The sequence below is a fragment of the Osmerus eperlanus genome, chromosome 7 (genome assembly GCF_963692335.1).
Source record: "Osmerus eperlanus chromosome 7, fOsmEpe2.1, whole genome shotgun sequence".
Lineage (NCBI taxonomy): Eukaryota > Metazoa > Chordata > Actinopteri > Osmeriformes > Osmeridae > Osmerus > Osmerus eperlanus.
The window spans coordinates 1,588,757-1,615,262 of NC_085024.1; the positions used below are offsets into that span (position 1 = coordinate 1,588,757).

General features: G+C 53.9%; 2 protein-coding genes across 6 annotated transcripts in view; both read left to right on the forward strand.

The window, feature by feature from the left end:
* Positions 1–115: 115 nt before the first annotated feature.
* Positions 116–22,658, forward strand: ago1 (argonaute RISC component 1). Of its 3 annotated transcripts, none has more exons than XM_062466425.1 (19): positions 116–590; positions 6,866–7,052; positions 10,841–10,961; positions 12,008–12,189; positions 12,336–12,472; positions 12,735–12,888; positions 14,110–14,214; positions 14,423–14,570; positions 14,793–14,912; positions 14,985–15,107; positions 15,247–15,380; positions 15,759–15,943; positions 16,037–16,196; positions 16,303–16,393; positions 17,973–18,167; positions 18,422–18,556; positions 19,243–19,344; positions 19,494–19,693; positions 19,815–22,658. In XM_062466425.1, the coding sequence occupies exons 1-19, from the start codon at positions 566–568 to the stop codon at positions 19,921–19,923; spliced, it is 2,613 nt and encodes an 870-aa protein (XP_062322409.1). In that variant the 5' UTR covers positions 116–565; the 3' UTR covers positions 19,924–22,658. The 3 variants fall into 3 exon arrangements, with proteins under 3 accessions (XP_062322409.1, XP_062322410.1, XP_062322411.1); XM_062466426.1 differs by having other exon boundaries at positions 12,735–12,884; positions 14,127–14,214; XM_062466427.1 differs by having other exon boundaries at positions 117–590; positions 12,735–12,869; positions 14,127–14,214.
* A 371-nt stretch (positions 22,659–23,029) lies between these two features.
* ago3a (argonaute RISC catalytic component 3a) overlaps positions 23,030–26,506 on the forward strand; it is a 23,745-nt gene continuing 20,268 nt past the window's right edge. For all 3 annotated transcript variants that reach the window (XR_009930838.1, XM_062466428.1, XM_062466429.1), the window contains exon 1: positions 23,030–23,756. Coding sequence is in view for 2 of the 3 variants with exons in the window: in XM_062466428.1 (XP_062322412.1) it covers positions 23,738–23,756 (19 nt within the window). In the remaining variant the exon portion in view is untranslated. The remainder of the gene's footprint in view (positions 23,757–26,506) is intronic.

The following is a 26,506-nucleotide window of genomic DNA, read 5'->3' on the forward strand; positions in this document are numbered from 1 at the left end:
GACACTGCTTGTGTTTTAACAGGGATACGTGAGACTTAATTATCTTTATATATCACGCTGAGGATCTCGAGCCACTTGATATTTGCATGTCACATGTGCAGTCGCTCAATCCCTTACGGCCGCCAACCGTTGGAGGGCGACTGCAACATGATCGCTCTACATCCATCAAGGGCGGAGAAGAAGTTTCAGAATTAGGGGTGAGGGCTGGCCTTTTTTGTTCCGCTGAAGAATCCTGCTCGAACGGTGAGCAGGAGTAGATCAGACTAGCAGGAACAATACGACCATTCCAGCCCTGCTGATTTATATCGACGCCAAATACAGAAGAGAGGAGAGCAGCTTCTACCCATCTCTCTGACAACTGCACCTGGATCCCTACACAGCTACAGTCGTTCACCGTGCGGGTCTGGGGGTTCCAGTAGGGGCAGGGGGCGGGGGTACAGCGAGTACGGGAGGCTGTTGGGAGAGGAGAGGGGGCTGGAAGTCTGAAACGCTTCCAGCCTGCGGGGCCGGCGCTGTGGCCACAGAACCCTGGTCTAGCTAGTAACGGCACGGCCAAGTGGATGGGATGGAGCCGGGACCGTCAGGCGCTGGTAGGTCTCTCTCTCTTTCTTAATTTCAATGGTGGTATTTGAGATGTGAACATCATGAAGATGGAAGATGGACATTACGACCAGAAATCTCAAGAATTTGAAATTGGGGCACCTTGGCCTCGAATCACAGAAGCCAGAGGTGAATTTGAGATTGGGGTCTAAAACCATACGTTAACGCGCTGTCGGCTCTTTTCAGGCGTATCTCTTGCACTCAACAGAATTAGTTATCTGAATTTATAGCGAGAGACGGGTCTTTTGGACCACTGACAATGTACAGGGTCAGGGGCGGGGGCAGCGGGGTCGTGGGAATCTCTAGCAAGGATACACGAGGTAAAGCCCGCCTTCTACCACCGCAGCAGCTGGCTCCAAGTCCCACACAGCCCAAACACAGCCCCACGACCCCTGCAGCGTGGCAAGGCTTTACGGCAAAAGAGGCAGCAGTGTGTTGCCTGTCGAAGTCGACTTTTAAATAATAGATTTTCCTTCAACCAAAAATGTAAAAAAATAAAAGGAAAATAAATCTTTCACATGACAAAATGTGTTTGACCTGGCACTATTCCCATGTAATTCCCATTGTGGAACAGCACCTGCTTATGTTATGGATGTGACGTCCCTAGATGTTAAATTAGCCAGCACTTTCCCTTTTAATAGTTTGCTTTCTGATAGCGTGAAAAGCTTTAATGTCCTCTGCCGCCACGATGTTGCCTATTCATGTTGATAAGATTCTGACTTGCTTGAATGGTCATAAAACTCTATAGACATCACTATGATCTGGTTTCCCCTGCTGGGTGAACTAAAGTCCAGTCTGTCTATAGAATGCACAATAAGCAACTTCTTCCGCTTCAAAATGTGGTTGGTTTTCTGAAAAGGTTTCAGTTTAAGAAGCTGGTTTGGTGATGATGAGTGGTTATGTCATAAGTTAGTTAGTACACACATGCTAGTTTGGAACACAGTCTGGCCAGTCTGAATATCTCAACTAAAGATTTCTGAGCACCAGAGTCCTGTATGGAGTCCTGTATGGAGTCCTGTATGGAGTCCCGTATGGAGTCCCGTATGGAGTCCCGTATGGAGTCCCGTATGGAGTCCCGTGTGGAGTCCCGTGTGGAGTCCCGTGTGGAGTCCCGTGTGGAGTCCCGTATGGAGTCCTAGCTCTCATCAAGACTGAGGCTGGAAATTTGACTAGGATGTTTTTTCACAGCTGAAATCAGACATTTAGAAAGAGAAGATATTTCATCCAGTAGAGTAGAGGTGGGGCAGTAGAGGTGGGGCAGTAGAGTAGAGGTGGGGCAGTAGAGTAGAGGTGGGGCAGTAGAGTAGAGGTGGGGCAGTAGAGTAGAGGTGGGGCAGTAGAGTAGAGGTGGGGCAGTAGAGATGGGATTGGGCAGTAGAGTAGAGGTGGGGCAGTAGAGATGGGATTGGGCAGTAGAGTAGAGGTGGGACAGTAGAGATGGAATGGGGCGGTAGAGTAGAGGTGGGACAGGGCAGTAGAGATGGGACAGTAGCGATGGGGCAGTAGAGACAGGGCAGTAGAGATGGGATTGGGCAGTAGAGACGAGGTGAGGCAGTAGAGACGGGGCAGTAGAGACGGGGCAGTAGAGACGGGGCAGTAGAGACGGGGCAGTTAAGACAGGACAGTAGATACCAGGTGGGGCAGTAGAGACAGGGCAGTAGAGATGGACGGGCAGTAGGGTAGAGATGGGGCAGTAGAGACAGGACAGTGTGTGCAGACAGGGGAAGCAGCTTCTGAAAGCAGGGGGCTGTTTAGTCCAGGGAAACACTGCTGTTGTCTGGGGATGTCCTGGCTCAACTTCTCACCATCTGCCTCCCCTGGCATGGGAGAGACGTGTGTGTGTGTGTGTGTGTGTGTGTGTGTGTGTGTGTGTGTGTGTGTGAGCACATGTGTGTAGTGCACGTGAGCACAGAAACACACGTTGCACACAAGTATAGTCTGTGCTGGTCGTGACTGTTGAGGTATGTGATGCTGCAGCGATACTTCACACAAACCTCAGTGCCTGTCATCTTCCCAGAAATGTGGGATGGTGTTATCCTTCCCGCAGGACTAGCGGTGTGGAGTGCTAGCCAGCTGTATGGAGAGCTAATTAGCTAGCTGTGTGGAGGACTGCATAGCTATATGGAGGATTACATAGTTGTGTGGAGGTCTACAGAGCCGTGTGGAAGACTTCATAGTTGTGTGGATGGCTAGCTAGCTAGCTGTGTGAAGCGCTAGATAGCTAGCAGTGTGGTAGACTTGTAGTGGGGTAGGAGACACTAGCTGTGTCCTAGGAGACACAGCTAGTCCCACTCAGGGAAGGAGACACAGCTAACGCTAACCCTTCTCTCAGGGTAGGAGACACAGCTAATGCTAACCCTTCACTCAGGGAAGGAGAGACAGCTAGCGCTAACCCTTCACTCAGGGTAGGAGACACAGCTAGCGCTAATCCTTCACTCAGGGTAGGAGACACAGCTAGCGCTAACCCTTCACTCAGGGTAGGAGACACAGGTACAGTAGCGCTAACCCTTCACTTAGGGTAGGAGACACAGCTAGCGCTAACCCTTCACTCAGGGTAGGAGACACAGCTAGCGCTAACCCTTCACTCAGGGTAGGAGACACAGCTAGCGCTAACCCTTCACTCAGGGTAGGAGACACAGCTAGCGCTGACCCTTCACTCAGGGTAGGAGACACAGCTAGCGCTAACCCTTCACTCAGGGTAGGAGAGACAGCTAGCGCTAACCCTTCACTCAGGGTAGGAGACACAGCTAGCGCTAATCCTTCACTCAGGGTAGGAGACACAGCTAGCGCTAACCCTTCACTCAGGGTAGGAGACACAGGTACAGTAGCGCTAACCCTTCACTTAGGGTAGGAGACACAGCTAGCGCTAACCCTTCACTCAGGGTAGGAGACACAGCTAGCGCTAACCCTTCACTCAGGGTAGGAGACACAGCTAGCGCTAACCCTTCACTCAGGGTAGGAGACACAGCTAGCGCTGACCCTTCACTCAGGGTAGGAGACACAGGTACAGTAGCGCTAACCCTTCACTTAGGGTAGGAGACACAGCTAGCGCTAACCCTTCACTTAGGGTAGGAGACACAGCTAGCGCTAACCCTTCACTCAGGGTAGGAGACACAGCTAGCGCTAACCCTTCACTCAGGGTAGGAGACACAGCTAGCGCTAATCCTTCACTCAGGGTAGGAGACACAGCTAGCGCTAACCCTTCACTCAGGGTAGGAGACACAGCTAGCGCTAACCCTTCACTCAGGGTAGGAGACACAGCTAGCGCTGACCCTTCACTCAGGGTAGGAGACACAGGTACAGTAGCGCTAACCCTTCACTTAGGGTAGGAGACACAGCTAGCGCTAACCCTTCACTCAGGCTAGGAGACACAGCTAGTGCTAACCATTCACTCAGGCTAGGAGACACAGCTAGCGCTAACCCTTCACTCAGGCTAGGAGACACAGCTAGCGCTAACCCTTCACTCAGGGTAGGAGACACAGCTAGCGCTAACCCTTCACTCAGGGTAGGAGACACAGCTAGCGCTAACCCTTCACTCTGGGTAGGAGACACAGCTAGCGCTAACCCTTCACTCAGGCTAGGAGACACAGTTAGCGCTAACCCTTCACTCAGGCTAGGAGACACAGCTTCAGGTACAGATGGATGACAGGACATTTACATTTACAGGAGCCTAATGTGGAAACATGAACTCTCCCTACCGCTGCTGCCACCCCCAACAACCATTTTTATTTGTCCGGCTATCACCACCTCCCCCCTCCCACACACACACACCCCTAACACTCACGTGGGTATCCTGATCTCCATGACAATACTATGTTGCTGTGGTGTCTCCATGGTGAGGCTGGGAATGTTGGGGGCCCCGTGTGTGTGTGTGTGAGGAGCAGGGCAGCTGGGGTCTTTGTTGTGGTGGGGTCTGTTCTCAGGGGAGACAGAGGTTAGGTCTGAGGCCCCTCAGACAGGAGTCATGGCAGGCTTGTAATCTAGCAGGACCCCCTATCTGACCTCCTCCCACTCCTGAACTTAGATGAACAACTTTTTGTGTAAATATGCTGAACTGCTACCTCTTCAGATGGCAGGCCGCTGGCTGTAGGCCTCTGTAGGCAGCATGTAGGCCTCTGTAGGCAGCATGTAGGCCTCTGTAGGCAGCATGTAGGCCTCTGTAGGCAGCATGTAGGCCTCTGTAGGCAGCATGTAGGCCTCTGTAGGCAGCATGTAGGCCTCTGTAGGCAGCATGTAGGCCTCTGTAGGCAGCATGTAGGCCTCTGTAGGCAGCAGATAGGCCTCTGTAGGCAGCATGTAGGCCTCTGTAGGCAGCATGTAGGCCTCTGTAGGCAGCATGTAGGCCTCTGTAGGCAGCAGGTAGGCCTCTGTAGGCAGCATGTAGGCCTCTGTAGGCAGCATGTAGGCCTCTGTAGGCAGCATGTAGGCCTCTGTAGGCAGCAGATAGGCCTCTGTAGGCAGCATGTAGGCCTCTGTAGGCAGCATGTAGGCCTCTGTAGGCAGCATGTAGGCCTCTGTAGGCAGCAGGTAGGCCTCTGTAGGCAGCAGGTAGGCCTCTGTAGGCAGCAGATAGGCCTCTGTAGGCAGCATGTAGGCCTCTGTAGGCAGCAGGTAGGCCTCTGTAGGCAGCATGTAGGCCTCTGTAGGCAGCATGTAGGCCTCTGTAGGCAGCATGTAGGCCTCTGTAGGCAGCATGTAGGCCTCTGTAGGCAGCATGTAGGCCTCTGTAGGCAGCATGTAGGCCTCTGTAGGCAGCATGTAGGCCTCTGTAGGCAACAGGTAGGCCTCTGTAGCCTCTCTGCTACTTGTTGTTTTATTAAACGTGTTCTCCAGGAACACCTTCTAAAGTAGTGGTCATCTGGAATTAATCTGTGTGTCCTTTTTCCCTGTGGTATTCACAGTAACATCACCAGCTAGCTCCCAAACAAGATGTGGAATTAAATTATGTAATTTTAGCTGGATGCAGACTAACTCGATTTTTATCTTGAAAACTATTATTATTTATATTGTTCTCTATCTCTGCCTGGCCTTGAGTAGAGCATTATACTAATGTATTCTCGTTCTCCCCTTGTCCATTAACTCTCATTCAACTACTCCTCTTTTCTGTCCCCTTTCATTCATTCACACCCTCCCTCTCCTCCCTAATCTCTTGGTTTCTGCTCCCCCTCCCCCCTCTCGTCTTCCCTTCCTCTCCCCCTCTCTTCTCACCCCTCCTCTCAACATATTCCTGTCTTCATAAATCGTTTTACTTTTCATCTGCATCCTTCTTCTGCATCCGTCTCTTCCTGTTGCTTGACTTCCTGTTGCTATCTTTACTGCATCTCTCTCTCCTCCTCACTGCCCTCTTTCTCTCACACCTGCCTCCTCTCTACCTGCCCTCCTCCTATACCTGCCCTCCTCCTCTCCTCTCTACCTGCCGTCCTCCTCTCCTCTACATGCCCTCCTCCTCTCCTCTACCTGCGTCCTCCTCTCCTCTACCTGCCCTCCTCCTCTCCTCTCTACCTGCCCTCCTCCTCTCCTCTCTACCTGCCCTCCTCCTCTCCTCTCTACCTGCCCTCCTCCTCTCCTCTACCTGCCCTCCTCCTCTCCTCTTTACCTGCCGTCGTCCTCTCCCCTGCCCTCCTCCTCTCCTCTCTACCTGCCCTCCTCCTCTCCCTGCCCTCCTCCTCTCCTCTCTACATGCCCTCCTCCTCTCCTCTCTACCTGCCCTCCTCTTCTCCCTGCCCTCCTCCTATCCTGTCTACCTGCCCTCCTCCTCTCCTGTCTACCTGCCCTCCTCTCCTCTCTACCTGCCCTCCTCCTCTCCTCTACCTGCCCTCCTCCTCTCCTCTACCTGCCCTCCTCCTCTCCTCTACCTTCCCTCCTCCTCTCCTCTACCTGCCCTCCTCCTCTCCTCAACCTGCCGTCCTCCTCTCCTCTCTACCTGCCCTCCTCTCCTCTCCCTGCCCTCCTCCTCTCCTCTCCCTGCCCTCCTCCTCTCCTCTCCCTGCCCTCCTCTCCTCTCTACCTGCCCTCCTCTCCTCTCCCTGCCCTCCTCCTCTCCTCTCTACCTGCCCTCCTCCTCTCCTCTCTACCTGCCCTCCTCCTCTCCTCTCCCTGGCCTCCTCCTCTCCTCTTCCTGCCGTCCTCCTCTCCCTGCCTTCCTCCTCCTCTACCTACCCGTATCTCCTATCTGCCCCCCTCCTCCCCTACCTGCCGCCTCCCTACCTGCTCTCCTCACCTCTTCTATCTACCCTCTCGTCTCCTCCTCCCCTCCCTCCCCCAGTCCCCGGGGGGCCGTTCCCCCCCCCCCTGCAGCAGGTGTTCCAGGCACCCCGGCGTCCGGGCATGGGTACTGTGGGCAAGCCCATCAAGCTGCTGGCCAACTACTTTGAGGTGGAGATCCCCAAGATGGACGTCTTCCACTATGAGGTCGACATCAAGCCTGACAAGTGTCCTCGCAGAGTCAACAGGTACTGAAACACTTAACCTGAAGGTTACGTTAACCACCATGTAACTGCATAGCAGCACTTTACATTAAGGAACCAGCCCATTCCCCAGCCCACACACCAGCCCTCACACCAGCCCTCACACCAGCCCTCACACCAGCCCACACACCAGCCCTCACACCAGCCCTCACACCAGCCCTCACACCAGCCCTCACACCAGCCCACACACCAGCCCACACACCAGCCCTCACACCAGCCCTCACACCAGCCCTCACACCAGCCCACACACCAGCCCTCACACCAGCCCTCACACCAGCCCACACACCAGCCCTCACACCAGCCCTCACACCAGCCCTCACACCAGCCCACACACCAGCCCTCACACCAGCCCTCACACCAGCCCTCACACCAGCCCTCACACCAGCCCTCACACACCAGCCCTCACACACCAGCCCTCACACACCAGCCCTCACACACCAGCCCTCACACACCAGCCCTCACACACCAGCCCTCACACACCAGCCCTCACACCAGCCACACACCAACCTTTACACCAGCCCACACACCAGCCCTCACACCAGCCCACACACCAGCCCACACACCAGCCCTCACACCAGCCCTCACACCAGCCCTCACACCAGCCCTCACACCAGCCCACACACACCAGCCCACACACCAGCCTACACACCAGCCTACACACCAGCCTACACACCAGCCCACACACCAGCCCACACACCAGCCCACACACCAGCCCACACACACCAGTCCTCTCACCAGCCCACACACCAGCCCACACACCGTCCTCACACCAGTCCCCACACACCAGCCCACACACCAGACGGAGTCTACATTTGTTTTATTGGCTCAAGACCAAAAATGTGGAACTCAGCTGTTTTATTTCCGACCATAAAAAAACTCCTGACCCAGAAAAGCAGCCCTTCGTACAGCCCCCTCTCTCTCCCTCTCCCTCCTACTTACCTGATTAACTAACGAACGGCGTCCCAGCCCTGGGAGGGAGTGGTGGTGGGGGCAGGGGAGGGCTGGGGCAGGGGAGGGCTGGGGCAGGGGAGAGCTGGGGCAGGGGAGGGATGGGGAGGGCTGGGGCAGGGATGGGATGGGGCAGGGGAGGGCTGGGGCAGGGGAGGGCTGGGGCAGGGGAGGGATGGGGCAGGGGAGGGATGGGGGTTTGTTCTGGGGGGCAAAGGTCTACTCCCAGGGTCGGACAAAGGCTCCTAGGAGGAACCCAGGGGTCAAACTCTGGTGACCTCTCCCTTTCAGTTGGCTCTCCTCCCCCTCGCTATGTGAAGTGCAAGGCAGCTTCTATTGAGGTGTGGGGCCCTGAACCTTCTGTCGTTTTCCCTCCTCCTCCCCCACCTCACTCTCCCATACCCACCTCCCTCCTCCCCCACCTCACTCCCCCATACCCACCTCCCTCCTCCCCCACCTCACTCTCCCATACCCACCTCCCTCCTCCTCCCCCACCTCACTCTCCCATACCCACCTCCCTCCTCCCCCACCTCACTCCCCCATACCCACCTCCCTGCTCCTCCCCCACCTCACTCTCCCATACCCACCTCCCTCCTCCCCCACCTCACTCTCCCATACCCACCTCCCTCCTCCCCCACCTCACTCTCCCATACCCACCTCCCTCCTCCCCCACCTCACTCTCCCATACCCACCTCGCTACTCCTCCCCCACCTCACTCCCCCATACCTACCTCCCTCCTCCCCCACCTCACTCCCCCATACCCACCTCCCTCCTCCCCCACCTCACTCTCCCATACCCACCTCCCTCCTCCCCCACCTCACTCTCCCATACCCACCTCCCTCCTCCTCCCCCACCTCACTCTCCCATACCCACCTCCCTCCTCCCCCACCTCACTCCCCCATACCCACCTCCCTCCTCCCCCACCTCACTCTCCCATACCCACCTCCCTCCTCCCCCACCTCACTCTCCCATACCCACCTCCCTCCTCCCCCACCTCACTCCCCCATACCCACCTCCCTCCTCCCCCACCTCACTCTCCCATACCCACCTCCCTCCTCCCCCACCTCACTCTCCCATACCCACCTCCCTCCTCCTCCCCCACCTCACTCTCCCATACCCACCTCCCTCCTCCCCCACCTCACTCTCCCATACCCACCTCCCTCCTCCCCCACCTCACTCTCCCATACCCACCTCCCTCCTCCCCCACCTCACTCTCCCATACCCACCTCGCTACTCCTCCCCCACCTCACTCCCCCATACCCACCTCGCTACTCCTCCCCCACCTCACTCCCCCATACCCACCTCCCTCCTCCCCCACCTCACTCCCCCATACCCACCTCCCTCCTCCCCCACCTCACTCTCCCATACCCACCTCCCTCCTCCCCCACCTCACTCTCCCATACCCACCTCCCTCCTCCTCCCCCACCTCACTCTCCCATACCCACCTCCCTCCTCCCCCACCTCACTCCCCCATACCCACCTCCCTCCTCCCCCACCTCACTCTCCCATACCCACCTCCCTCCTCCTCCCCCACCTCACTCCCCCATACCCACCTCCCTCCTCCCCCACCTCACTCCCCCATACCCACCTCCCTCCTCCCCCACCTCACTCTCCCATACCCACCTCCCTCCTCCCCCACCTCACTCTCCCATACCCACCTCCCTCCTCCCCCACCTCACTCCCCCATACCCACCTCCCTCCTCCCCCACCTCACTCTCCCATACCCACCTCCCTCCTCCCCCACCTCACTCTCCCATACCCACCTCCCTCCTCCCCCACCTCACTCTCCCATACCCACCTCCCTCCTCCCCCACCTCACTCCCCCATACCCACCTCCCTCCTCCCCCACCTCACTCTCCCATACCCACCTCCCTCCTCCCCCACCTCACTCCCCCATACCCACCTCCCTCCTCCTCCCCCACCTCACTCCCCCATACCTACCTCCCTCCTCCTCCCCCACCTCACTCTCCCATACCCACCTCGCTACTCCTCCCCCACCTCACTCCCCCATACCCACCTCGCTACTCCTCCCCCACCTCACTCCCCCATACCCACCTCGCTACTCCTCCCCCACACCCCACTCATCCCTCACGCCAGCTGTGTCCTGAATGATCAATAATAACCAACCAACTCCCTACCCCGGAAACGAGCATCCTGATAGAGTGGAATTTATTTTGGAGGTCTGTTGTGCTACTGTGTGTGTGAGAGGCAATGGTGCGGTAATGACCCTGCTCTGTGTGTGAGAGGCGATGGTGCGGTAATGACCCTGCGGTAATGACCCTGCTCTGTGTGTGTGAGAGGCGATGGTGCGGTAATGACCCTGCGGTAATGACCCTGCGGTAATGACCCTGCTCTGTGTGTGTGAGAGGCGATGGTGCGGTAATGACCCTGCTCTGTGTGTGTGAGAGGCGATGGTGCGGTAATGACCCTGCGGTAATGACCCTGCTCTGTGTGTGTGAGAGGCGATGGTGCGGTAATGACCCTGCGGTAATGACCCTGCGGTAATGACCCTGCTCTGTGTGTGTGAGAGGCGATGGTGCGGTAATGGCCCTGCGGTAATGACCCTGCTCTGTGTGTGTGAGAGGCGATGGTGCGGTAATGACCCTGCGGTAATGACCCTGCTCTGTGTGTGTGAGAGGCGATGGTGCGGTAATGACCCTGCTCTGTGTGTGTGAGAGGCGATGGTGCGGTAATGACCCTGCGGTAATGACCCTGCTCTGTGTGTGTGAGAGGCGATGGTGCGGTAATGACCCTGCTCTGTGTGTGTGAGAGGCGATGGTGCGGTAATGACCCTGCTCTGTGTGTGTGTGTGTCTCCCCCTGCAGGGAGGTGGTGGAGTATATGGTGCAGCACTTTAAGCCTCAGCTGTTTGGAGACAGGAAGCCTGTGTACGATGGGAAGAAGAACATCTACACAGTGCTAGCTCTCCCTATCGGCAGTGAGAAGGTGTGTACTGGCGGCTGGAAAATTAATGGTGGATTCGCAGAGTGCTTCAAAAATACACCCACCCCACCTCTTCTAACCGCTTCCCTGTGACTCCTCCCCCCTGTCTCCTCGCCCTCCCCCCTGTCTCCTCGCCCTCCCCCGTCTCCTCGCCCTCCCCCCTGTCTCCCCCCTGTCTCCTCGCCCTCCCCCCTGTCTCCTCGCCCTCCCCCCCGTCTCCTCGCCCTCCCCCTGTCTCCTCGCCCTCCCCCTGTCTCCTCGCCCTCCCCCTGTCTCCTCGCCCTCTCCCTGTCTCCTCGCCCTCCCCCGTCTCCTCGCCCTCCCCCCTGTCTCCCCCCTGTCTCCTCGCCCTCCCCCCTGTCTCCTCGCCCTCCCCCCTGTCTCCTCGCCCTCCCCCCTGTCTCCCCCCTGTCTCCTCGCCCTCTCCCCTGTCTCCTCGCCCTCCCCCCTGTCTCCTCGCCCTCCCCCCGTCTCCTCACCCTCCCCCTGTCTCCTCACCCTCCCCCCTGTCTCCTCACCCTCCCCCCTGTCTCCTCGCCCTCCCCCCTGTCTCCTTGCCCTCCCCCCTGTCCTCGCCTTCCCCCCTGTCTCCTCGCCCTCCCCCCTGTCTCCTCGCCCTCCCCCTGTCTCCTCGCCCTCTCCCCTGTCTCCTCGCCCTCCCCCCTGTCTCCCCCCTGTCTCCTCGCCCTCCCCCCTGTCTCCTCGCCCTCCCCCTGTCTCCTCGCCCTCCCCCCTGTCTCCTCGCCCTCCCCCTGTCTCCTCGCCCTCCCCCCTGTCTCCCCCCTGTCTCCTCGCCCTCCCCCTGTCTCCTCGCCCTCCCCCCTGTCTCCTCGCCCTCCCCCTGTCTCCTCGCCCTCCCCCCTGTCTCCCCCCTGTCTCCTCGCCCTCTCCCTGTCTCCTCGCCCTCCCCCCTGTCTCCTCGCCCTCCCCCTGTCTCCTCGCCCTCCCCCCTGTCTCCTCGCCCTCCCCCTGTCTCCTCGCCCTCCCCCCTGTCTCCCCCCTGTGTCCTCGCCCTCCCCCCTGTCTCCTCGCCCTCTCCCTGGGTGCAGGTGGACTTTGAGGTGACCATCCCAGGTGAGGGGAAGGACCGCATCTTCAAGGTGTCTATCCGCTGGCTGGCCAAGGTGTCATGGCGTCTGCTACAGGAGACGCTGGTCAGTGGACGACTCCCGGTGCCTCTGGACTCAGTCCAGGCCCTGGACGTGGCCATGCGACACCTAGCCTCTATGAGGTACATACACACACACACACACTCATAAACACACACGCACACTCTGACCCTGTATAGCGTTTCCCATACGATCAGATGAGGCAGATTTCCTGGAAACCCTGAGGTCATGCCGAGTCATCCTGACCCCCCCGTCTCCCTCTGACCAGGTACACTCCGGTGGGGCGCTCCTTCTTCTCCCCCCCTGAGGGGTACTACCACCCCCTGGGCGGGGGCAGGGAGGTCTGGTTTGGCTTCCACCAGTCTGTACGGCCGGCCATGTGGAAGATGATGCTCAACATCGATGGTGAGTCACACCAGGATGATGTCACCAATTCAGATCTTACCTCCTGACAGAGAGTGACCATTAAGTCAGTCAATGATTCATTTGGCACTTGTATTCACTTAGCAGACACTTTTATGGGAAGCAAGGTACAAATAAGGCATATAGCAAGTACAGCAGAAGGGCAGAGTTCAGTCTGTATTTTCCAGAGACAGAGTAAAGTAACCACATATCAGCTACCAGACACCAGTGCTGAGCACCCCTTCTGTGCTCTGTCGCCCCCTAGTGTCGGCCACAGCCTTCTACAAGGCCCAGCCCGTGATTGAGTTCATGTGTGAGGTTCTGGACATCCGTAACATCGACGAACAGCCCAAAACCCTGACCGACTCCCAGAGGGTTCGCTTCACCAAGGAGATCAAAGGTGGGCCACTGAACAGTGAGTGAGTACCTTCAACACACCATGCAGCCTCTCCACCCTCCATCCCCTCTCTCACATATCCTCACTCCTCCCTCACCTCCTCACCCCCTTTTAGTCTCCTTTGTCTTCCCTCACTTCCAGACCTCGCTCCTCATGTGTGCCTCTCATCTTGTCTCAATCCTCTTCTCCTTATCTCACCTCCTCTTTGGTGCCCTCTCTGTTCCTCCCTGTCTTTATGGTCACCCCAGATTCAGACTGAGTTGATAGTACTGGGGAGACAGACCACTGTTTGTGTTACTCATCCAGAATGTCCTACTTCTAAATGATGTCTTAGATTTCTTAGTGGGACCTCGGTAGGCTAGACTGGTGCTTCTTTGAGGTTCTTCCTGGGGTGTCTGTGACAATCTGTGTGGGTTACAATCTGTGTGGGTTACAATCTGTGTGGGTTATAATCTGTGGAGTTAGATTAGTTTCATAATTCACAAACAAATGTAACGCGATTCACAAATGTATTTTGTGATTCACAAATAAATGTAACACAATTCACAAATGTATTTTGTGATTCACAAATAAATGACCCCATTAGATTTGTTTGCAACCTGACAAACACAAGTTACAAATCCCTGCATTTGTGTGTGTGGATTTCTGGAACTTTCCTGATGCGCTTAGATTCACAAATGCTTTTTTTCTAAAAGATATTCTCTGCAGCCTATCAGATGTCTCTTCCAATTTTAGCCAATCACATTAACGTGTCTATGTGGACTACAACAGCCTGCCAAAATAACGGACATTGTCTCCTTGAGATCACGAGCAATGTCGTCTGGTAGCATGTAGGTGAAATATTGCTTGTTAATCTTATTAAGATGATTATCATACGTGATTGAATATTCTTGAGAATGGCAGGATCCATGTTTAGTCATTTTAAGTGTTTCCTAGGCTAACGTTTAGCAAGCTAGCTGTAAAATTGGAAGAGACATCTGATGGGCTGCAGAGAATATCTTTTACAAAAAATGCATTTGTGAATCGCGTTACGTTTGTTTGTGAATTATGAAACTAATCTAACTCCGTAATAGTCTGTGTGAGTTAGTACCCTGCTCTCCCTGAGTCTGTGTGGAGTCTTATCTGTGTGTACCTGTATGTCTACGTGTGTGTGTGTGTGTACCTGTATGTCTACGTGTGTGTGTGTGTACCTGTGTGTGTGTGTGTGTGTGTGTGTGTACGTGCGTGTGTTTGTGCCCCGCTGTCGGTGGGCGTTGCCAGGCCTGAAGGTGGAGGTGACCCACTGCGGTCAGATGAAGAGGAAGTACCGTGTGTGCAACGTTACTCGGCGCCCGGCCAGCCACCAGACGTGAGCGTCCAGCGTCACTCACGCCTCCACACAAACACATCCACTGTGTCCTTGATTATCCCTAGTCTTACTTTATGTATGTACATCTGGGTGATGTAGAGAGGGGAGCTTCTTGGCAGGAACAATGTTATTATGGGATGTCAGCCAGCAACCCATGTGACTGATGCTCACTTCCTGATCATGTGACATATGCTCTGCCCGCCCCCAGGTTCCCCTTGCAGCTTGAGAGTGGCCAGACTGTAGAATGTACGGTAGCCCAGTACTTCAAACAGAAGTACAACCTGCAGCTGAAATACCCCCACCTGCCCTGCCTGCAGGTGGGCCAGGAGCAGAAGCACACCTACCTGCCCCTGGAGGTGAGGCCCTGGAGGAACTCTGTTCTGCTCTGACCCACACTCTCAACACCTTGTTCTGCTCTGACCCACACTCTCAACACCTTGTTCTGCTCTGACCCACACTCTCAACACCTTGTTCTGCTCTGACCCACACTCAACACCTTGTTCTGCTCTGACCCACACTCTCAACACCTTGTTCTGTTACCTTAACACTGGGTCTCCTGTGTGTGTGTCTCCCTGCAGGTGTGTAACATAGTAGCAGGGCAGCGGTGCATCAAGAAGCTGACAGATAATCAGACCTCCACCATGATCAAAGCCACAGCTCGCTCTGCCCCCGACAGACAAGAGGAGATCAGCCGGCTGGTGAGGAGCGCCCCGTGGTGGCTGGAGGCTGCGCTGCAGCTGCTCTGAGGCTAACGTCTCGTCTCTCCACAGATGAAGAACGCCAACTTCAACCTGGACCCCTACATCCAGGAGTTTGGAATCAAGGTGAAGGATGACATGGCGGAGGTGACCGGCCGGGTGCTTCCTGCTCCGATCCTGCAGTACGGAGGCCGGGTGAGGCAAAACTGCTACCCAACGACTCTCATCTCCCTCAGCAGCTAACCTTGACAGCGGCTAACCCTGCCAGTGGCTAACCTTGACAGCGGCTAACCATTTCAACAGACTAACAGTTCCTCCTTCTTCTTTTCTCCAGAACCGCGCCATAGCCACTCCCAACCAGGGTGTGTGGGACATGAGGGGGAAGCAGTTCTACAATGGCATCGAAATCAAAGTGTGGGCCATCGCCTGCTTCGCCCCCCAGAAGCAGTGCAGGGAGGAGGTCCTCAAGTAAGACCTGGAGAGACACGGGCAGCTCTAGGATCTAAGTCCCGTTCTAGTCCTGTAAAACAGACCTGTAGACCAAAGACACGGAAATAATACCTGTTGCAAAGTCTCTCAGAGGTCAGAGTTTTTTATAGTGCGAACAGAGAAAACTAAAGCTGCTATGCAGAGAAGGAGGAATACGAAAGACTGTCCTTGGACATTGTCATAGATGGTCCTGACCAGAGACAGGTGCATGAAGGGCAGGTAGACAGGCTCGGTAGAGAGAGACAGACTGGTACTTGTAGAGAGAGAGAGAAAGAGAGACAAACTGGTACTTCTAGAGAGACCGACAGGTACTTGTATACATTTCCTAAGCATCAGTTTCTTGTCTCTACTGTCCAGGAACTTCACCGACCAGCTGCGTAAGATCTCCAAGGATGCTGGGATGCCCATCCAGGGCCAGCCCTGCTTCTGTAAGTACGCCCAGGGGGCCGACAGCGTGGAGCCCATGTTCAGACACCTGAAGAACACCTACTCTGGCCTGCAGCTCATCATCGTCATCCTGCCTGGAAAGACCCCCGTCTACGGTACCAGTCAACACGTCCTCATTAGATTGTGCATAGAGACAGATTGTGCATTGGGACTACGGTGCCTCTAACGCTGCTTGTTTGGTCCTGTAGCGGAGGTTAAGCGTGTGGGAGACACTCTCCTGGGCATGGCCACCCAGTGCGTCCAGGTGAAGAACGTGGTGAAGACCTCCCCCCAGACCCTCTCCAACCTCTGCCTGAAGATCAACGTCAAGCTGGGGGGCATCAACAACATCCTGGTGCCTCACCAACGGTAGCTGGCTCCTGTCTGCCTTATGGGCATCTCTGTGATCCTGGTGCTCATGTCTGTGAACTGACCCCTCCTCTCTCCCACTCCCCCCCCCCCCTTATCTCCCCAGATCTGCAGTGTTCCAGCAGCCTGTCATCTTCCTGGGGGCCGACGTCACCCACCCTCCTGCTGGCGACGGGAAGAAGCCCTCCATCACTGCTGTAAGTAGGCCTCTCTCTAACCCTCCATCACTGCTGTAAGTAGGCCTCTCTCTAACCCTCCATCACTGCTGTAAGTAGGCCTCTCTCTAACCCTCCATCACTGCTGTAAGTAGGCCTCTCTCTAACCCTCCATCACTGCTGTAAGTAGGCCTCTCTCTAACCCTCCATCACTGCTGTAAGTAGGCCTCTCTCTAACCCTCCATCACTGCTGTAAGTAGGCCTCTCTAACCCTCCATCACTGCTGTAAGTAGGCCTCTCTCTAACCCTCCATCACTGCTGTAAGTAGGCCTCTCTCTAACCCTCCATCACTGCTGTAAATAGGCCTCTCTCTAACCCTCCATCACTGCTGTAAGTAGGCCTCTCTCTAACCCTCCATCACTGCTGTAAGTAGGCCTCTCTCTAACCCTCCATCACTGCTGTAAGTAGGCCTCTCTCTAACCCTCCATCACTGCTGTAAGTAGGCATCTCTTTAACCCTCCATCACTGCTGTAAGTAGGCCTCTCTAACCCTCTATCACTGCTGTAAGTAGGCCTCTCTCTAACCCTCCATCACTGCTGTAAATAGGCCTCTCTCTAACCCTCCATCACTGCTGTAAGTAGGCCTTTCTCTAACCCTCCATCACTTTTGTAAGTAGGCCTCTCTCTAACCCTCCATCACTGCTGTAAGTAGGCCTCTCTAACCCTCCATCACTGCTGTAAGTAGGCCTCTCTAACCCTCCATCACTGCTGTAAGTAGGCCTCTCTCTAACCCTCCATCACTGCTGTAAGTAGGCCTCTCTCTAACCCTCCATCACTGCTGTAAGTAGGCCTCTCTCTAACCCTCCATCACTGCTGTAAGTAGGCCTCTCTCACCCTCCATCACTGCTGTAAGTAGGCCTCTCTCTAACCCTCCATCACTGCTGTAAGTAGGCCTTTCTAACCCTCCATCACTGCTGAGACAGTCACCTTAACCCTACACCAGACCTGAGGCAGTCAGGCAGACAGACAGGCAGACAGGCCAGTCTCTCAGGGCGGAGGCTCAGCTGTGTGTCGTTCAGCAGGAGCAACAGACCGGCTACTTAGTAGAAGGTTTGGTGCTGATGTGGCCCCGCCCACGGGCTCGGTGCTGATGTGGCCCCGCCCACGGAGTTGAAAGGAACAGTGCAGGGGTGGGGTGGAGACACGGAGGAGTTGAAAGGAACAGTGCAGGGGTGGGGTGGAGACACGGAGGAGTTGAATGGCTCAGTGGTGACTCATGAGAGGAGGAAATGACGTCACTGCAAAACATCCCATCCCACAACTCCCCGCCTTGCTGTGGTTCGCTGTGTGGTTGCCAGGCGATAATGACAGGCGGTTGAGTCAGACAGAGAAAAGAGAAGAAAAGCGATGTGTGTGTTTGTGTCTGCTTTTGGTGTCATCTTCCCCCACCCCCTCATCTCCTCTGGGGGTGCTGAGGCTACATGGAGGTGAACTGGATAGAGATTAACCACACATGCAGAGGAGCACTCCAATTGTCTCATATCTCTCTCTCCCTCACTCTCTCTCTGTGCCTCATCCTCTCCCTCCTCTCCCCTCCCTCCTCTCCTCTCCCCTCCCTCCAGGTGGTAGGCAGTATGGATGCCCACCCCAGCCGGTACTGTGCCACGGTTCGGGTCCAGAGGCCCAGGCAGGAGATCATCGAGGACCTCTCCTACATGGTGAGAGAGCTGCTGATCCAGTTCTACAAGTCGACCCGCTTCAAACCCACCAGGATCATCTTCTACAGGGACGGAGTTCCGGAGGGCCAACTACCCCAGGTCTCTCTCTCTCTGTCTCTCATTTTGATCTTTTTAACGTGACCGGAACATAACAAATAACACTTAGCCCTAGCTCCATAATTTAAAATAGTTGTGTTTATAAGACTAATTTGCGTCGACGCTCAAACGGAACTGGTTGACGCCATGTACAGTAGCTAACTTAACTGTCGCAAAATTACAGGCTAACTACCTTAAATAGTTGAGTGAACGAGGGGGGCGAATTCGAACACGGCTAATGTGCTTTCTCTGTTTAGATCCTCCACTATGAGCTGCTGGCTATTCGCGATGCCTGCATCAAGCTGGAGAAGGACTACCAGCCCGGCATCACCTACATCGTGGTGCAGAAGAGACACCACACCAGGCTGTTCTGTGCCGACAAGTCTGAGAGAGTGAGTTATCACAGAGGATGCTGCTGTGTGGCTTGTGTTACTTCCCGGCTAGGTACTCTGTTACAGCTCTCCCAGCTAGTTTCCTAACAAGCTTCTCTATTACAGTACAACTCTCCCAACTAGTGTTCCAGCTAGTGTCCCAGCTAGTGTCCTAGCTAGCTTGTCTGGTATCACTCTCCCAGCTAGTGTCTCAGCTAGTGTCCTAGCTAGCTTGTCTGGTATAACTCTTCCAGCTAGTGTCCCAGCTAGTGTCCTAGCTAGCTTGTCTGGTATAACTCTACCAGAAAGTGTCCCAGCTAGTGTCCCAGCTAGCTTGTCTGGTACAACCCTCCCAGATAGTGTCCTAGCTAGCTTGTCTGGTACAATACTCCCAGCTAGTGTCCCAGCTAGCGTCCTAGCTAAAGTCCCAGCTAGTGTCCTAGCTAGTGTCCCAGCTAGCATCCTAGCTAGTGTCCCAGCTGGCGTCCTAGCTAGCGTCCTAGCTAGTGTCCCAGATGGGTCCTAGCTAGTGTCCCAGCTGGCGTCCTAGCTAGTGTCCCAGCTAGCGTCCTGGCTAGTGTCCTAGCTAGCGTCCTAGCTAGCGTCCTAGCTAGCGTCCCAGCTAACGTCCTAGCTAGTGTCCCAGCTAGCGTCCCAGCTAGCGTCCCAGCTAGCTGACGTCTCGCTGCCCGTCTGCTTCTCTCCAGATTGGGAAGAGTGGAAACATCCCAGCAGGGACCACAGTGGACACCAGCATCACACACCCCTTCGAGTTTGACTTCTACCTGTGCAGCCACGCAGGCATACAGGTGAGACTGGCCTTGATACAGGTGCTGTGGGGTTTCTGGGACATCTCATTTGGACAAAGGAACAGAATGAGTTCCTGTTGTTTTCCAAGACACAGGAGTGCATCAGAGAAGAGGGTCAGCCTCTTAGTGGTGTTGTGATCTCTCCCCAGGGCACCAGTCGCCCCTCTCACTACTACGTCCTTTGGGACGACAATCGCTTCACTGCTGACGAGCTGCAGATCCTCACCTACCAGCTGTGCCACACCTACGTGCGCTGCACGCGCTCAGTCTCCATCCCCGCGCCAGCCTACTATGCCCGCCTAGTGGCCTTCCGCGCCCGCTACCACTTGGTAGACAAGGAGCACGACAGGTGAGCCCGGATTCACTGTGTGGAAACGGTTGCTGACCTTCCATAAGGTCTGGTGAGTGTTTTGTGAGGAGGGGTGTACGTACCATGACATTAAACTCTGGTGTTTCTGTGTCCTGTGTAGCGGGGAGGGCAGCCATGTTTCTGGACAGAGCAACGGCCGGGACCCCCAGGCTCTGGCCAAGGCCGTGCAGATTCACCACGACACTCTGAGGACCATGTACTTCGCCTGAGCAGCCCTCCTCCTCACACACACACACACACACACCTCCTGTCTCCATCTCTCTCTTTTTCATACACACACCCCTCCTTCTCATATACCACCTACTCTCACACACACACACACACACACACACAAACGCTTCTTCCTCACACCCTACATACACACACAACACCACCTCCTCCCTTTATACACACAAACACCTTCTCCTCACACTCCACCTCATCCATGTTCTCACACACACACCACACCACCTCCTCCCTTGACTCTCAAAGACACACTTACACAATCTAACACGCACCCCTCTCAACCCCTGGCCCCACCACAGATATCTTCTTTCCAGTTGTGACCCAGATCCCTCCCAGGCTCCCAGGTCTGTGGTGCCCCAGCCACTCCCCTGGCTCCTGGCCTCCATGATACCTGTCATCACCGGCATTCGGTTTTTACTTCACAAGGACTAAGGCTCTGTTTTTGTTGTACTTTTTAAAAAGTAGGTGTTATAATTATTGTAGTGTATGCTACCTTTTACACTCCTATGTATGCAATACGGAGCGGAGAAAAACAGGCGCAAAAAAAAAGATAGATATTGGGGGAAAAACGATTTTGACTGCCACCACATCGCTGCCTCTATACCCATCCGAGTGACAGATGCCAGTGTTCCAGAGCCGTGAGTGTGGCCCCCTGGGGAGACCAGTGGAAACACACACATACTTTTAACTTTGTGTCATGAACGGCATTCTTATGTTGTTACTTTCTTATTTTCTTTCTTCAAATGAAGTTATTTTTGTAAATGGCCTTGAAAAGAAGGTGTGTGGTACATTAGCACTTAGCGTTAGCATGTAGACGCCACAGGGCCTTCACCTGCCAGTAGTTCCTGAGGAAGGCTAGCTTTCTGGGCTCTGTCAGCATAGGTGTAGTGTGTCTTAGACACAGGAACAAGTCCTGCTGCACTGTTTGTGCAGGTTGGGGAGTCCCTTAGAGAATTAGCCTGTAGGCTACCATAGAAACCGATAGAGGGACCATTGCATAGCGTCTATCAGTTATAGCCATGCACCTAAACCAGCGTTTTAACCAGACAAATCTGATGCCAACCAGTAGGAACGGGGCACTTAAAAAAGCTGTTTGTTTCTGAATTTGTTTCTCTCAAGGAAATTATGAGGCACTTTTAAACTACCTAGTTTGTGTTACTTCACAATAAGGAGATCCTCTCTCTCTCTCTCTCACACACACACACACACACACACTGCTAACTCTGAGCTTAGTGAGCCAGGAGAAGAGAAAGCAGTCCAAGGTCAGCTCTTGATTGTAGGAGTCAGACAGGTGCAGCCTCAGCGCCCTACAACACTACACATTCAGCGCCCTACAACACTACACATTCAGCGCCCTACAACACTACACATTCAGCGACCTACAACACTACACATTCAGCGCCCTACAACACTACACATTCAGCGCCCTACAACACTACACATTCAGCGCCCTACAACACTACACATTCAGCGCCCTACAACACTACACATTCAGCGCCCTACAACACTACACATTCAGCGCCCTACAACACTACACATTCAGCGCCCTACAACACTACACATTCAGCGCCCTACAACACTACACATTCCCTCACCGTGAGAGGAGATGACGCACACACACGCCTACACACACATATTGCCTCAGCCCAGTTTGTACAAAGCTCTTTCTCCTACTGTGTACACATGCATAAGTCTGTACACTACAATGCTCAGATGACAGCGCCAACACAAGCACACCCCTGTGCCCCCCCATGCAGGCTGAGCACTTGCCCCCCACCCCATATAGCACCTCCACCTCCATGCCTCACCCTCTGCCCCGCCCCCAGGGCTGTGGTGCTCGCTCCCTATTGGTGCGCTGTGTGCATGGGCAACACAGATTGGGGCGTATCCCACAGGTCTCCGGGGTTCTCACTTCATATTTCCTGCCTTCACTTTTGGTCACTTTTCTGGCTTTATGAAATGCATGTAACTATTTTAAAATGACTGGATATTCTGAGCAGCCTTATTTCAGTTCCCTAGAGATAGGAGCCCCTTCGCTCTTCTGCCTGTCAGTCATGCCTCGATTGTGTAACGGTTCAAGACCATTTTTGTTTAGTTTCTGTATTATTGTGTGTAGTGTCAGTGTTTCCTGAAGAGGGCGCTGAGGAGACATCTAATCGCCCTCTTGCCTCAAGCCCTGAAGGGCAGAGCTCACTGAGGTTTGTAGAGCCCCTTTAAGTTGAGTGGCCGGTTATAGAGATTTGATGAAATGCATATTTTGAATTTTGAATCATGTTTAAGAACTTGGTAATCAAAATGCCTTTGTATACCCGGTTTTACTGATACTCATATTTAAGGTGATTTGTATATAACCTGTCATGTAACCTATCTTGGCTCACTAGTAGCAGGGCCGCATCTGAACTCCCTAAGTCTGTGTTAAAGGTTTAAAAGGTTCAAGCTCTGCTTCAGATGCAGTTCTTTACTGAAACCACAAGCACCTTGTGAGGGGGAAGGAGATGGAGTCACCATCATGGAGCATAGCGTGGACAGGAGTCCACCCCACCCAGCCTCACTGACTAAGCAATATGAAACCACTGACCACAACAACAGTCCATGTTATAGCACTTCCCAATAGGTAACATGAAAGAAAATTTAAGCAACCCGTTTTGTGTATGTAATAGTATGAGCACTCTGTTGGGGAGGGTTATTTTTTAAAGAAAATAAATTTGTTTTTTATCAACTTGTTTTTCTTTTTATGAGTTACACACCCACAACAAGTACACAGTGCGATGACGTTTGAAAGGTTATTGTTACGACCATAGTTCAGCTTAAACTCTGGAGTTTTCTAGCTGATGATGATCAGAGTTGACAGATGATTCACATTCGTTTCTCAGCAATGAAAGTATACACGCTGGATAACTTTATAGTTAGCCTAACAATATTTTGTCAATCGTTAATTTGCCAAGACATTTGTAAAATACATTGCTATAAATGCGTTTTTATCACATCGTTCTTGAGTAAAGGCGGAGTTAGGAGCTTCCAAACCGACGTATTAGAAAGAGCCCACCTCTTCCTGTCGGAAAGGAAACTTCTCCATATTTAGCTGGCCAGAGCCCCGCAGAGTTGATCACTGTCAACCGGGCAAAAAAATCTGACATTATCGGGGAATACAACCGACGCTTGACAGCTCTACTACAACAAGAGTGCCCGCATGACAGCTGACATCTGGGGAGACATTACGGTGGAACACTACACACCGTTACCGGCTGCAAGCTCGCGACAGCGGATTTTGAGCAAATAAAGTGTCCGTCGTCTGTCAGAATTCGAGCTAGCTAACGTTAGCTTGCTAATTACCCCAGTCTATGGGTACTGGGTCTAGTTACATTGTCTTTTTGTTTTCTGTGGAGGGGTGAGATTTCAGCCAAAGTCTAATTAATTTACTATTATGATATCTTGACAGTTTCTTCCCGTCCTCTCCTCGCAGTAGTTGGCTAGCCGTTAGGTAGCTTAGCTAGAACCGCTGTCGTTAAGCAACTATCGCCGTGGCAGTGAAAGCTGATTGGATACTTTGGCCGTGTGAACGACTGGGCAGACACAGGGACACGGAAGACCCCCTGACAACCCCCGGCCAACCGGACACTGGAAACGGTTAGACGGGGCCTGTTTTGACAGAAAGAGTTCTATAAGGGAGCTCGCGAGGGACTTCGGCTAGCGCCGTGAGGCGCAGTGTCTCCGCCGAGGTACCGGATTCAACTAAGCAATAGTCCCTGACCTTTGACAATTGTGATCCGGACAGGGATCCGGACAGGGACCTCATGAATGGAAATCGGAACTACAGGTAAGTGTACAAATACAGTGGTGAAAAACGCAAAACATCTCCCAAATTATCAACTTGTTTGCATGACATTTCAACACGAGCAGCGAAACCACTGTCTTTACTCAGGACAGCAAAAAAAAAAAGACTAGTCGCTGAAGTAGGTAGGCTAGCTAGCTAACGGAATACATAACGTAACCGCTTCATGCCCCGAGGTTAGTCACGATTAATCATAGTTGACGCACGTTCTGGACAGGTTGGGGTTAACGCCTCGTGCTCAGGTGTGTTTGACAGCTACCGGAAAGTCGTGAAGGGCCACCCGTAGCTTTGTTTAACCGTAACCAGGGAGTTTCACTCTATTGTGCTCGAGTGAGTCACAGTTGAAACGGTGTCATTGAATTTCTCCCCCTATTCGCCATGTGTCAGTGAGGGGCTCACTTCAAGAGACTGTTCTGAGTTAGATTACTATGTGGCGTGCAATCTCCTGTTTATACGTCTCGGCGTTCCTTATTAACTTGGCTGATTACTATTCTATGGTGCTGTACATCCATTTGGTCGGCTCATAATTAAATCACCATGGTGATGCGTGACAAGTATATTCATTCATATTTAGGCTATCTAGGTCTGTTGGACATATGACAGGGGCAGTGACTATCGCGGTATATTATCGCAAGATTCCCTCTAACAAACATGAATAATGGACAACATTGGTCATCCTGATAGTCATGATTCCACTGTTCATTCAGCAGAAGTTAGCCCATAATAAACAACAAACAAACTAATAACTTGTATTCAAAGTCTGCCTCTGTGACTAACAGTGACAGTTAGCCATTAGCGTTGGGCTTTGTGTGAGCGGTAAGGGAATCCCTCCACCTGGTGCTGTGGTAGTAGCAGGTAGACATGTGATACAGCTCCCCTTCACCTCCTCTCCCCTGGTACAGCTCCCCTCCTCTCCCCTGGTACAGCTCCCCTCCTCTCCCCTGGTACAGCTCCCCTCCTCTCCCCTGGTACAGCTCTCCTCCCCTCCTCTTCCTCCCCTCCTCTTTCTCCTCTCCTCTTCCTCTCCTCTTCCTGCCCTCCTCCCCTCCTCTTCCTCCCCTCCCCCTCCCTTCCTCCTCCTCTCCTCCTCCTCATCACCTCCTCTCCTCCTCCCCTCCTCCTCCTAACCTCCTCCTCTCCTCCCCCCCTCCTCCTCCTCCTCACCTCCCCCTCCTCACCTCCTCCTCCTCACCTCCTCCTCCTCACCTCCCCCTCCTCACCTTCCCCTCCTCACCTCCCCCTCCTCACCTCCCCCTCCTCACCTTCCCCTCCTCACCTCCCCCTCCTCACCTCCCCCTCCTCACCTCCCTCCTCACCTCCTCCTCCTCACCTCCCCCTCCTCCTCCTCACCTCCTCCTCCTCACCTCCTCCTCCTCACCTCCCCCTCCTCACCTCCTCCTCACCTTCTCCTCCTCACCTCCCCCTCCTCACCTCCTCCTCCTCACCTCCCCCTCCTCACCTCCCCCTCCTCACCTCCTCCTCCTCACCTCCTCCTCCTCACCTCCCCCTCCTCACCTCCCCCTCCTCACCTCCTCCTCCTCACCTCCCCCTCCTCACCTCCTCCTCCTCACCTCCCCCTCCTCACCTCCTCCTCCTCACCTCCCCCTCCTCACCTCACATCCTCCTCCTCACCTCCCCCTCCTCACCTCCTCCTCCTCACCTCCCCCTCCTCACCTCCTCCTCCTCACCTCCTCCTCCTCACCTCCTCCTCCTCACCTCCCCCTCCTCACCTCCTCCTCCTCACCTCCCACTCCTCACCTCCCCCTCCTCTCCCCAGAGTTCACGTCCAGGCTTGCCCCCAGGTGTGGCAGTTCACAGGAGGGAAACTAAACGCCAGGTTTTTTCCATCAGCTGCAGAACTAACGGTTAACAGACAGATCAGTTGGTGTGTGTGTCTGTGTGTGTGTGTGGGGGGGGGGGGGGGCGAGTGATGAATTGCCTAGTCTGTTTGTGAGGGAACAGCCCCACAGGACACATGTATATCCTGGTTCTGTGCCAGACATGGTTTTAATAAGAAAATCACATATTTTTCAGACATGACAAGTATGTGTGATATAAAGTGAGATGTGAAATTTTGTCAAGAACAATTGCAGGGCTCAACATTAACATTTTTTGGCACTGGCCCCATCGGGCCAGTGGGTTTGAAACTTACTGGCCCCAAGACAGTTTTTACTGGCCCCCCCTCCAAAAGTTGTAATTTATCATTGTTACAACAAAACCAAAGACTTATAAGTTGTGTTATTCTGTTAACATGTTTAACCATTTATTAAACACATCCTGGATATAAAAATAACTCAAATGAAATCACATTTCTAGTGATAAAAAATTAAAAGGTAATAGTCAACAAAACAATTGACTTTTAACCTCAAACATGACGTGCTCTCTTCCCTGCTGACAGCTATCTCTGCACAACTCTGGCTGGCTGAAACTGAAACCTCTGGTCCCTCAATGCTAATATATAAAAGGTTCCATAGCATTTCATCAGTATGATACTAGGTACCCAAGTCGACACCATTCTTCTGCTGCCGTTCAATAGCCTGGGGGAACGAGGCGAACGGCTAGTCCGTCTTAATTACGTGATATGCCGTTGTTATAAGTCGTGCAATAACACGATGGGCATCTACATTTTAAATTCCTGACAACTGACCAGCATGGTCAACGGCCTCGAAAATGGATTGTCAACCATCCGCTTAGCTGTCACGCAAACCAGGTGCTGTCTGCTAGCATGGCTGGTC

Excerpts from the sequence above, each read along its gene's own strand:
- ago1 (XM_062466425.1), top strand. The coding sequence starts at position 566 with ATGGAGCCGGGACCGTCAGGCGCTG. Across the intron at positions 16,197-16,302 it reads ATCCTGGTGCCTCACCAACG|ATCTGCAGTGTTCCAGCAGC; the intron begins GTAGCTGGCTCC and ends TTATCTCCCCAG. Across the intron at positions 18,557-19,242 it reads GTGCCGACAAGTCTGAGAGA|ATTGGGAAGAGTGGAAACAT; the intron begins GTGAGTTATCAC and ends GCTTCTCTCCAG.